This window comes from Podarcis raffonei, chromosome 17, assembly GCF_027172205.1.
Source record: "Podarcis raffonei isolate rPodRaf1 chromosome 17, rPodRaf1.pri, whole genome shotgun sequence".
Taxonomy (NCBI): domain Eukaryota; kingdom Metazoa; phylum Chordata; class Lepidosauria; order Squamata; family Lacertidae; genus Podarcis; species Podarcis raffonei.
This window is the reverse complement of record NC_070618.1, coordinates 5,241,017-5,253,312: the sequence shown is the minus strand read 5'-3', so window position 1 is coordinate 5,253,312 and position 12,296 is coordinate 5,241,017. Positions and strand designations below refer to the sequence as shown.

At 48.1% G+C, this 12,296-nt stretch overlaps 1 protein-coding gene across 2 annotated transcripts; it reads left to right on the top strand.

Moving 5' to 3' along the window:
• The first annotated feature begins 276 nt into the window (after nt 1-276).
• On the top strand, nt 277-11,651 carry TRIM14 (tripartite motif containing 14). Of its 2 annotated transcripts, XM_053371147.1 has the most exons (6): nt 282-731; nt 4,253-4,348; nt 5,616-5,849; nt 7,009-7,171; nt 8,213-8,305; nt 10,521-11,651. In XM_053371147.1, exons 1-6 carry the CDS (start codon nt 345-347, stop codon nt 11,054-11,056), a joined length of 1,509 nt encoding a protein of 502 aa, XP_053227122.1. In that variant the 5' UTR covers nt 282-344; the 3' UTR covers nt 11,057-11,651. The 2 variants fall into 2 exon arrangements, with proteins under 2 accessions (XP_053227123.1, XP_053227122.1); XM_053371148.1 differs by lacking the exon at nt 4,253-4,348 and having other exon boundaries at nt 277-731.
• The last annotated feature ends 645 nt before the right edge of the window (nt 11,652-12,296 follow it).

Sequence of the window (12,296 nt, the reverse complement as noted above, 5' to 3'; positions counted from 1 at the left end):
TGATATTTTAGGGAGCAGAATAGCAGGCGGGGCCCATTACTTTCATCACACAACATCAAACACTGTTGCTGTATGTAGGTTATATTTTATTTGTTTTTTATCTTCTATTTTGGAAATGTACATCTTTCCCCCCCCCCCCAGGCCCCCAAGAGAGTGGGGCCCTAAGCTATAGCTTGTTTAGCTTATACGGAAATCCGGCACTGCCCATGCCCCTCTCCACGCCAGATCTTCCTAAGTTTCGCCTTCCCATTCCCAGCTGTCGAAGGAGGCGGCCCGGCCCCGCTCCGCCCCCCAGCCCGCCTCTCTCCGTCCCGCCCGGTTCCCTCTCGCGCGTCCTGGAGCCGATGGCGCGGCGGGAGCAGGACGTGGTGCCGGCAGGAGCCGCGGTCGCGCCCTGCGATCTGTGCGCCCAGGGCGCGCCGCACCGGGCGGAATGGAGCTGTCTCACCTGCCTGATGTCGCTGTGCGAGACCCACGCGCGACCCCACGGGGCAGCGGACGGGGAACCCGGCGCGGCTTTCCGAGGCCACCGCGTGTGCGCAGCCGGCGAGGCGGCGGCGGAGTTGCGCGCCTTGCAGGAACGGGAGCGCTGGTGCGCCGAGCACCGCGGGCGCCCTCTGGAGCTGTTTTGCGAAGAGTGCGCGCAGTGCGTGTGCGCGCTCTGCCCGGCTCTGGGCCTCCACCGCGGACACCGAGTGAACCTCATCGCCCAGGCGGCGGAGAGCAAGCGGGTACGCGGGCACAAAAGTTCTTCCGTGTTCTTTTGTGGGGGGGATTTGTGTCCTTTCAGACGTGATCGCATCCCGACTCCCACCAGCTCCAGCCCTTAGGCCAGGGATGATGGTCCGTCCACATCTGGAGAGCCACACCCTTCGGCTCGTAAGACTTTCCATGGCTAAACGATTCCAAGAGTTGTGGAGAGGAAGTGTCGTGACACTTTTAAAGATGTCTGGATTTATTATAGCTTAAATGGGCATAGGGTCTCAAGTCCACTAAAACGGATGCCATAATAAATCTCTTAAGGTAAAGGTACCCCTGCCCGTACGGGCCAGTCTTGACAGACTCTAGGGTTGTGCGCTCATCTCACTCTAGAGGCCGGGAGCCAGCGCTGTCCGCAGACACTTCCAGGTCACGTGGCCAGCGTGACAAGCTGCATCTGGCTCGCCAGCACAGCACACGGAACGCCGTTTACCTTCCCGCTGGTAAGCGGTCCCTAATTATCTACTTGCACCCGGAGGTGCTTTCGAACTGCTAGGTTGGCAGGCGCTGGGACTGAGCGACGGGAGCGCACCCCGCCGCGGGGATTCAAACCGCCGACCTTTCGATCGGCAAGCCCTAGGCGCTGAGGATTTACCCACAGCACCACCCGCGTTTAAGGATAAATCTCTTAATCCTCTTTAAAGGTGCCAAAAGATTATACAGTGGTACCTCTGGATATGAACGGAATCCGTTCCAGAGCCCCGTTCGCATCCTGAAGCGAACGCAACCCACATCTGCGCGGGTCATGATCCGCCACTTCTGAGCATGCGCATGACGTCATTTTGAGTGTCTGCGCATGCGCAAATGGCGAAACCCAGAAGTAATGTGTTCCGTTACTTCCGGGTCGCCACGGAGCGCAACCCGAAAACGCTCAACCTGAAGCAACTTCAACCCGAGGTATGACTGCATTTGATGCTTACTGTAACAGACTAACCTATCTATCTATATGGGATTTATTAAAATGGTTGTTGGCATCTGTCTGCCTTGAGAGACGCCAACCGGGATGAAGGCAAACCTCTGGGTTAGCAGCACTGAAATGACCTCCCTGGGGCACAAGCCTGGGCAGTGTGGGTGGAGATCCTGGGCTACCCAGATGACCAGACCCCTCTCTTGGCCTTGCTGATGGGGCCCAAAGGAAAGCAGAGCAATACATTTGGCACCAGCTTGGCTGCAGGAATTGTCGGAAGGAGGTGTACAATGAGTCATCCAACCGTCTTAAGAGACTCCAGATTTGTAAAGTTTACTTCTTAGCTGTTTCTTTTCCCAACGATATCCTGCAGGGCAGTGGAGCTTTAGGTTCAGAGTTTTCCTTTTCAATCCACCAGAGCCCGTTTCTGCATGCAGGGAAAGACACTAATTGGTTTGAGCCCCATCGGCTACCCTCAACTGGTTTAGCCAGCCGAAGCTGATCCCAGGGTGTAGCCACCGTTGCATGCAGGATGGTGGACAAAGTATCCCAGAAGAAGCACAACCCTAATACCCAGTGCACCCCTAATTATTACCACAGTTCCTCTAAACTTTAGGTAGCTCTTCTGATACAGTTTATTTCCTGTATTAGGGTTAATGGCTTGTTTCACAATGTCTCAAAATGTGCAGTATGTTCTCAACCAGTTCTGCAAAAAAGTGGGTGTGAGGGTTCCTAACTTCTCTACCAGCCTATAGAGGCCTTTAGCAGCAGTTTGATCTCCAGATGATGTGTGCTGTCATTTATATCCCTGTTGAGAATATATTCCCTTCACTAGAGCAAGCTGCTGTTAAAGGCAAAGGAGCAAGCCATACAGTTTTCTTTCTGGTCTGTTGGCAAGCTTAAATAAGCAGTCATCCCACTTGCAACTATTGTTATTGGTTAATACTTATTAGATTTCTTATCTTCCCTTCACCATAGGTCCCAGGGCAGATTACAATAGTGTAAAATTATAATATTAAAATCAGTTAAAACTACATGGTTTTGGTTAATATCACCTCCTCCTGGCAGCCTTTCCCCTCCTTTGCCTGCCAATTTTTGTGTGATATCATGTGCCTGAGAATTCTGGGTCTGAGTCCTTATTTTCTCTCTCACTCTTATACCACAAAATGGTAAGTGCCACATCTCTGCCGTGTAATTGGGATAGAACGGTGCCTTGTGCTAGAGCATCTCTGATTACAAAGAGGCGTGTTGGGGCAAAAAAATTACAGAAGAATCTACTTTGGGAAATGCAGAACATAGCAGACACAGCCAAATCTTTCTCTAGCACTAATCAGAATTCACTTCTGCTCTCTTTTCCTTTGCAATGCAGAGGTTAGGGGAAAAGCAGAGACAGTAGACAGGGGAAGAACTAACCAGAAAGTTGGCACCGTGTTTTTGTTAGGTCTAATAAAGGTGGCATTTTGATCTCTTCCCCCTACATGCTCATTCATAGCCAATTATTTTTGATCTAATTATTCTTCAGATGTGGGACGCGGGTGGTGCTGTGGGTTAAACCACAGAGCCTAGGACTTGCCAATCAGAAGGTCGGCGGTTCGAATCCCCACGACGGGGTGAGCTCCCGCTGCTCGGTCCCTGCTCCTGCCAACCTAGCAGTTCGAAAGCACGTCAAAGTGCAAGTAGATAAATAGGTACCACTCCGGCGGGAAGATAAACGGCGTTTCCGTGCGCTGCTCTGGTTTGCCAGAAGCGGCTTAGTCATGCTGGCCACATGACCTGGAAGCTGTACGCCGGCTCCCTCGGCCAATAAAGCGAGATGAGCGCCGCAACCCCAGTCGGTCACGACTGGACCTAATGGTCAGGGGTCCCTTTAACTTTACCTTTATTCTTCAGATAGTGTAATGCAGTTTATTGTCTTTGTGCTGTTGACAAGCCTAAGAGGTCAGTCCAGTGTTGTTCCCATTCTGTAAATGGGGAACTTAAAGCAAGGCATGTTCCCCCAAACATCACATTTTGCTTTTTGATTTGGTTCCAAAAATGTCCAGGTTTACATGGCAAAGTACAGTGTGTGGTGCTGTCAGCTGTGAGTGGCGCATGTGTGACTGTTAAATTGCCAAGCCCTCTTCCTCATCCTCACGTGGCTCCCTGGAAATGGGGACACAAATCTTTTTGCTGTTTCAGTATCTTTACTGTACAGGGGAAAAGAACGAGTGGCACTTTGTACCAGAACTGAATATGCAAAGTGGGAATGAATCCCTCTAAGATCATCCTGGAACTGAAGAACACACCCGCTCCAAAGTAGCTTCAAAATTAAGTTTCAGCCTTGCTAATTAAAATTGGTCCTGTCCCCCCTCCCCATGGAAGAGAATTAATTTACGTTAACTGGAAGAAAAATGTGCAGTGAATATCATGGGTGACTGGTATATATGCTAGCAGAAACACTCTGGTGAGCTTATATATGTTGTGGACTTGCTTGCAAAGCTGAATCTTTAGTTGAAGAATCTACTTGTTGAACAGATTAGAAGTTGCAACTGAAGGTCTGAAGTGGTCACAATCAGTGATGTGTCCTTTTTACACTGGGTAAAACAGGAAATCATGAGGTCGTATTTGAAGCAGTTGACCCTGAAGAAGAAGCAGGAAGTTGACAACATAAAACATATAGAAGAAGCTACTAATGAGCTTAAGGTAAATCAAGATGTGCTAATCTCCGTAATGATGGTACTATTTATTTGCATAGTGTCCTTGGGGGCCAAATTGGATGGGATCACAACGATGTCAAGGAATAGGGTGCTTCAAAGTTTATATATGAAGTACAATGGTACCTTGGGTTAAGTACTTAATTCATTCCGGAGGTCCATTCTTAACCTGAAACTGTTCTTAACCTGCGGTACCACTTTAGCTAATAGGGCCTCCTGCTGCTGCCGTGCCGCCAGAGCACGATTTCTGTTCTCATTCTGAAGCAAAGTTCTTAACCCGAGGTACTATTTCTGGGTTAGCGGAGTCTGTAACCTGAAGCATATGTAACCTGAAGCGCATGTAACCTGAGGTACCACTGTACAGTTGTATCTTAGAAATTAAACGGAATCCGTTCCGGAAGTCCGTTCGACTTCCAAAACATTCGGAATCCAAAGCGTGGCTTCTGATTGGTTGCAGGAAGCTCCTGCAGCCAGTCGGAAGCTCCGGAAGCCCCATCAGACGTTCAGCTTCCAAGTAGGAAGTAGGAAAAAGGAAGTTAGGCATGATATATCACAAGGAGGATGCATTCATCCTCACCAAATTTATAACGACACCCAGGCTCATTTTTCTCGCTAACTAAAATGAATTCTGCTACATGCAAAGCAGGCTGCTTAAGCAATTGATCCAACCACTCCTTGGCCTGTGGACCAAAGGGCAGAAAAGCTGCAGGTCATCAGAGCCACAGGAGCCTCCCCACCCACAATGTTTGAATTGGCTGGCTGCCACTTCTTATGCCAGGCTCTTTATTAGCATTAGTAAAGCAACCTTCTGGATTCAAGGCTAAACTGCACATGGGTGCTGCTTTAGGAGGATATTTGTTTCCCCCCTACGTTTGCAGTTGTAGAGGCTGCAAACACAGTGGTGTGCCTGCAGGAGTGTTCATGTGCATTCCAGGGACACGGGTGACGCTGTGGTCTAAACCCCTGAGCGTCTTGAGAACACTCATGCTTAAGATCGGTTGCATGCTTAAGATCAGAATAAAATATGAGAAGAGACCTTTGTGGGCTGCACCAAAGGTGTGGGGAGCTTGTTGACCTCCAAATCTTGCTGAATTATTACAACGCCCCGTTAAGGCCTTGGCAGCTTGGTTGTCTGAGTGTAACCTTTCTTCAAAGGCTTGTAAGCACCTTCTCTTTTCCATGCTAGGCCCCTGGAACATTTGTGTTTGGTGGCATTCTTGATTTGGTGCTGAGGTTTTGTTTTGTTTTACCTGCAGGCACACATGTTCGAGAGCAAAACCTGGCTGGCAGGGAAGTTTGCTGAGCTCCGGCTCCTGTTTGCCGAGGAGGAAACTTTGACCAAGCGATACATTGACGAGAAGGCCCAGCACACCTTGATGGCGTATGAAGAACAGGCAGAGGCTTGTGAGGGCCAGATCCGGTTCATAGATGGCTTCGCAGACAGGATCAGGCACATGCAACTTCAACCTGACCCCCTTCTTTTGCTCAAGGTAGGAAGGTGATCTTCCTGGCTGAAAGTGTGGAAAGGCCCTATTGTGGTTGCCCTATCATGAAAAATCTACCATTTTCTCCATGGTGTGATTCCTACTGTTGCTACGATATAGTTCCTTCAGCATGCCTGCTGCTTTGTAAAGTAATGCAGGCAAAACAGGCAGGTCCCCACCCCTCCAAGCCTACAATCAAAACTTCGACAAAGAAAGAATAGGTGCAGCACATTTCTCTGCCTTGATGTTTTTTAAAAATTGATTTACGATTATAGAGTTGATTCACACAATACCCTGGCATGGAGCTTATGCACCCACTGGTCTTGCAATGTGGGTCTTAGGTTCACACGCTCCTCTCTGCTATCAGGAATGCAACCTTGAATGGGAACTGGAATTTCATGCTGGTCGATTTCCACATCCTGCTTGTGTGATCTGGTCTCTGCCACAGCAGCGAAAACATGTGGCAGTTCTCCAGGACAAAGCCTACTACAAGGGCATTTACACAGGCGTGGGTGGCGCTGTGGTCTAAACCACCAAGCCTCTTGGGCTTGCCAATCGGAAGGTCAGCAGTTTGAGTCTGTGCAGTGGGGTGATCTCCTGTTGCTCTGTCCCAGCTCCTGCCAACCTAGCAGTTTGAAAGCACGCCAGTGGAAGTAGATAAATAGGTACCACTGCAGCAGTAAGGTAAATGGCATTTCTGTACTCTCTGGTTTCCATCATAGTCTTCCGTTGCGCCAGAAGCAGTTTAGTCATGCTAGCCACATGACCTGGAAAGCTGTCTGTGGACAAACATGGCCTGAAAGCGAGATGAGTGCTGCACCCCATAGTCAAATTTGACTAGAATTAACCATCCATGGGTTCTTTACCTTAAGCACTTTAGGTTACTATCAACATTAAAGGGTGGTATGGGTGAGGCCTTTGTCTAGTGTGTTTATTGTTATACTTGTTCATTAATTGGTTATGTCACTAGTTCTCAAGCTTCTGAGATAAAGAAATACCAGTTCGTCCTTTTGACGCCAGACTGATGCCAGCCTCTCCTGCCTCACAGAACCCTGAGGCATCATGCAGCTCCCACACGGATTGTACCCATGGAGCACCACACACTGCCTCATGGATGCTAGGGATCAGAAGGCAGGCATTTAAGAATTCATGTCTTCCTCTGCAGGGCTATTGTGCAGCAGAAAAGGAAATAGTGAAGCAGTTGATCCCCGCAGAGCAGCTGGCTCCGTTGCCCATGTCGTTTGAACACGTCACAAACCACTTCTTGCGCTTTCTTGAGTTCGTCCAGTCCATCCTGCAGAAACCACTCAAGGCTCGGCTCAAGGAAGGTACATGAATGTGTGGAGGCAGAGCATAGATATCACCGATAGCCTTATCCCCCTCATTCAAAGCCATCCAAGTTGGTGGCCGTCCCTATCTCATGTGGGAGAAGATTCCATAGTTTAACCATGTGCTGTGTGAAGAAGCATGTCTTTTTGTCTCTCCGGAAACCCAAAATTCAGCTTCCTTGAACGTCCACGAGTTCTAGTACAGTGGTACCTCGGGTTACATACGCTTCAGGTTACATATGCTTCAGGTCACAGACTCCGCTAACCCAGAAATAGTGCTTCAAGGTTAAGAACTTTGCTTCAGGATGAGAACAGAAATTGTGCTCCGATGGCACGGCGGCAGCAGGAGGCCCCATTAGCTAAAGTGGTGCTTCAGGTTAAGAACAGTTTCAGTTAAGAATGGACCTCCGGAACGAATTAAGTACTTAACCCGAGGTTAAGTATTGTAATAGATGGAGAAAATTGTTTCTCTTGGTTTGGCTTAGCGTGTCAGATGAACCAGCTGTCATGCTTAGGGGAATCAGTTCCCTCCCATGGTGGCAGCTGAGAATCAGATTAAACGATAAAAGTTCTTACCAATAATTCAGAGAGTGATGAAGGAATGCAGTCTTCCCTAATTAACGGCATTGCTCCAAGTAAAGTCCCACCCGCTTTCATCTCCCCTATCCTACGTCACTCCAGTGACAGCTAATCTGAGCTATTTGCCTCTGAGCTCTCTGTTCTCCTACTTTCAATGCCCACCTGGTCCTTGGGGGGGGGTTCAGGAATGCTTTCCAAGGACACTGAGTCTTTCAGCTGTCTCTCCGCTGATGCTGATGCTTCTTCCTGTTGTTCCTCTTCCAGTATTTCCCAGCTTCTCCCCTCTGCAGCCTCTGAACTATGCCCTTCTGCAAACTGCTGTTCTAAATCTATACTGTCCTCCTGTTCTTGGGAAGGTTCAGCAGAAGTGGGGTGGCGGTCCTCACGATTCCTCCTCAGTCCAGCCCCTTACACCAGCTCGTTGTCTAAATAGCATCTTTGTTTTGACTTTTGTTTGCTCAGATGTCTTCAGCAGCCTTAACAGCACCTTGAAGAAGGACCCTGGTCAGTTGTTGAAAACAAACTCTTCTGCCAATCGCGCGCTCTTCTTGAAACGTACGTATTTCCTGTGTGGGTGGTGGTTGTAGGTTTCCCCATCCTGCCAGCCATGGTTAGAAGCCCCCATGTTTGACTGCTCAGCAAACGGTGTTTTAGAACAGTTTGGTATTTGAATGCTCACCATTTGAAATCATCTTTTCTTTGGAGAGGGACAGAGGCAAGTTGTTAGTTTTTTAATTCAGATTTTAGAGCAGCAGTTGCCTGCTTGCTCAGCCCGGGGGATCTGGACCTTCCCTGACCAAGCAGTTTCACAGGGATAAATGGACATGGTTTCACATCCCTGGAAGGAGCAGCTCCATAGCTTAGAGTTGCTCCTGGTTTTATCTTTGTCTAACTGGGGGCTCAGGTGACCCAAGTGCCATTTTCCAGCCCCTTTTGGGCAGAGGTGACTTGGCCACTATATTCAGTGCTCTGGTAGCTTCCAGATTAGATTACTACAATGCATTCTACATGGAGCTGTCCTTGAAGGTGACTGGGAAACTTCGACCATTCCAAAATGCAGAGAACAGATTACCGACTGGAGTTTCCTTTAGATCTCATAGAAGCTGTATTAAAACAGCTGCTTTGGCTGCCAGCTCATTTCTGGGCCTAATTCAAGATGCTCACACCTTAAATGACTTAGGCCCCTGGAAGACCATCTCCATCCCTACAGACCCTCTCAGGTGTTAAGGTCAGGAGAGGAATCCTCTTGGTAGTTCCATAGCCCTCAGAGGTTATGGTGACCTGGGAGAGGGCATTCTCTGTGGCAGCCTCTCAGTTGTGGAATTCCCTTTGCACAGATGTGCATCTAGCACCTTCGTTGGATAGCTTGTCATATGCTGAAGACCCACCTCTTTAACCCCCCACCATTGCCCCAAGTTGGGAAGGAAGGACTTCCTGAGACTGATGTTCCAGAGTCATCCCCAGTCCTGTTGTATAGACCAGGCTAGGGCTGGGAAGGACCTGTGACCATTCAGCTGTGGCCGGACTACCAATTCCATCGTCACTGACCATGCTGACAGGGGATGATGGGAGTTGTAGTCTAAGCACAAGTGGAGGGCCAGAGGTTCTCCACCCCTGGGCTCGATCCTTCATACAAACAGCTAAATCAGGCGTAGGCAACCTTCAGCCCTCCAGATGTTTTGGACTACAATTCCCATCTTCCCTAACCACTGGTCCTGTTAGCTAGGGATCATGGGAGTTGTAGGCCAAAACATCTGGATGGCCGAAGGTTGCCTATGCCTGAGCTAAATCTTGGGTTGCAGTTCTTAGTCTGCAGAGTAACATAAGCAAACAAGGGAAAGCTGGTTTTAAAATCAGAACTATGGACGAGATACAGTGGAGGACTCGGAGCTGTTCCAAAAATAGCAGTACTGTATCTGTATCCCCATCATGGCAAGGTTCACTGGTCATCATCCTGTTTTCCCCTCTTCTCATTCCATCCTTATCATTGGCTTCTGATGCAGACACCATGATGGTTTTGTGTCTCATAGGAAGTTCCACTGGTCCTTGATGTGGACAGGTCAATCAATATAAGGCTGCTGGTTTTAACAGCTTGTGTTGTGGCTATTTCCTTCCTCAACTGTTGTTGCTGCCAAAGATCATAGCTGTCAAGTGTCCCTTATTTGAAGGGACAGTCCCTTATTCCAGCGCCATGTCCCGCTGCTGTCCCTTATTGATGGATGTCCCTTAAATGTCCCTTTAAATGATGTCCCTTAAATTTCAAAGCAGCTCCTCTCCCTCCCTCCCTGCCGGCCAGGGAGGAGGGAGGCTCCAACTGCGTTGCTTGCCTGTGTTGCTCACCCAATAAGAAGTCTAAGAACGACTGGGGGATGGAGCTTGCATGCCTTGTGTGTGGCTAGTTAATGCAAGCTGAGGGGGTTTTTGAATGCTGGACGCCATTTTGTTGCACGTGCTGCTGCAAACTTTGCAGTGCAAAGCCAGGCCGGGGAGCCATCTTAAGTTGAGGCTGCATAGGCCTTGTGGTGCATGTGATTCAGATTCTATTCAGTTGAACCTCTGGTTACAAAGTTGGTTGGACAGTGTTCTCGAAGCTACCAGCATGAGTTTGACCAGACTGCAGGAGGACAGGAAGACTGGAGTTCCTGGAACAGGTGAGGCTGCAGGTCCCTTATTTTGGCTGCTGGTCCCTTATTTTCAAATCTGTAAGTTGACAGCTATGCCAAAGATGTTTCTCTGCGATGTGTTGCCCATGAATGTTTTTCCCCCACAGATGCAAGATCCCCCACGCTAGAGATAAATAGCGTGCACCCCAGGTTAATTTTATCAGAGGACCGTCTTTCAGTAAGCTACAGCTGGAGGAGAAGACTTTACTGCTCAAACCCAGAGAGATTCGACACTGTCTGGCAAGTCTTGAGCAGAGATTCTTTCTTTGCCGGAAGCCATTACTGGGAGGTGGATGTGCTGCAGGCCGGGCAAGGGTGGTGGATTGGAGCAGCCTACTCATCCATCAAAAGGAAAGGAGACTCTGAACTCTGCCGCTTGGGATGCAACCGAGTGTCCTGGTGCATCAAACGGTTTGACTTTGAATACTGGGCGTTCCAGAACGGGGAGAGAGTCCCTATTCAGGCAGAGGATGATCCTGAACGAGTTGGGGTTTTTCTGGATTATGAAGCTGGGATCCTGTCTTTCTTTAACGTGACAGATGGGATGGCACATCTGCACACGTTCCGCTGCAAGTTCACGGAGCCGGTTTATCCAGCGCTGAGGTTGTGGGAAGGGACGATAACAATGTGCAAGATAACTTAAAGGCTGATGGCACAAGGATGTAGGGGAGACCCATGCTTCTCATCCATGTATATTGTGATATGTACTTCAGGTTTTTAATAGAAAAAGACACTTTACGATACTGAATCATTTCCTAATGGCGACACATCACTCCAGGAAATAGCTGTCTATATGCCATTTTTGCACTTTCAGTAGAAGTTGCAATCTACCTCACAAAGTTACCATGAACTGTGAGGTAAGGGAGAGCAATGCAGAGGATCTAAAGCACTTGGCCAATTTAAAAAATGCTGAAACAATATTTGCCTTGTAAAGTTTTCAGACGATAATGGTGTGATTACTGAAGACTGTCTCTTAACCCCATCTGTGTATTAAATTCTTTGGGGAAGGCTTTGTGCCTCTAGGTGTATATCCAATTTGCACTGACTTTCTGGGGTCTAATCCTGGTTGCAAGGAGGCTCCTGTTCAAATAAATGGCAAGCATTGCTGCTTTTTCTATAATGGTAAAGTCATCCTGTGTGCCTTGGAAAACTTATGATGACGATGATGCATCTTGCCTTGGAATAATTTGCAAAGCAAGCCTGCTTAGCAGACAATAAAGTATATTTGAACTGGTGAATTGCAGCCTGCTTCTTAATGATGTGGTATCTCATTCCAGAGAGCCAAAAGAGAGGCAGAGGAGTACCTAAGCTTTCACTACTCAGCTGTAAATATTTGTAGTAGCAAAGAGAATTGGCGCTGGCTGCCAATTTGTTATCAGGCTATGGTCAAGGTGCAGTTATTGGAATTTAAATCCCTAGGCTGCTTGGAACCAGGCTATCAAAAAGAGTATCTTATGCCTTATATAGAAAACTAATTTGGTGCCTTTTGAAGATCTTCCATTTTTAACAAGCCTTTTAGAAAGTGGAGATTTTTATCACAGTTTGCATCTGTCTCTGGCTTGAAAGCGTTCTTATAAAAGTTTATCAAATTGCTTCAGGATGTTTTATGGGAAGTGATTCATCAGTGGCATTATTAATAACTAGATGTCATATCGAAATGGTTGAAATATGATATTGTCTTTTAGGAGTCTGCCTTTATCTGTTGCAACCATGGCCATTTATTCATAGAGCTTTATTCATTTGCAGGTTTTTAGTTGTTCAGAGGCCTTTTGCAGCAACAGGAGTTTGCTGCCTCCAGCGCAAAGCTGCTTCTTCCTTTATGACCCTCCCCCAACACACCCCTTTTTCTTCTTCCTGCCCTTCCAGCTGGGAGCTTTGCCAGG

Coding starts and splice junctions, on each gene's coding strand:
- TRIM14 (XM_053371147.1), top strand. CDS start 345: ATGGCGCGGCGGGAGCAGGACGTGGTGCCGGCAGGAGCCGCGGTCGCG. Junction 4,349..5,615: donor AAGCTACTAATGAGCTTAAG/GTAAATCAAGAT, acceptor TTTTACCTGCAG/GCACACATGTTCGAGAGCAA. Junction 7,172..8,212: donor CAAGGCTCGGCTCAAGGAAG/GTACATGAATGT, acceptor TTGTTTGCTCAG/ATGTCTTCAGCAGCCTTAAC.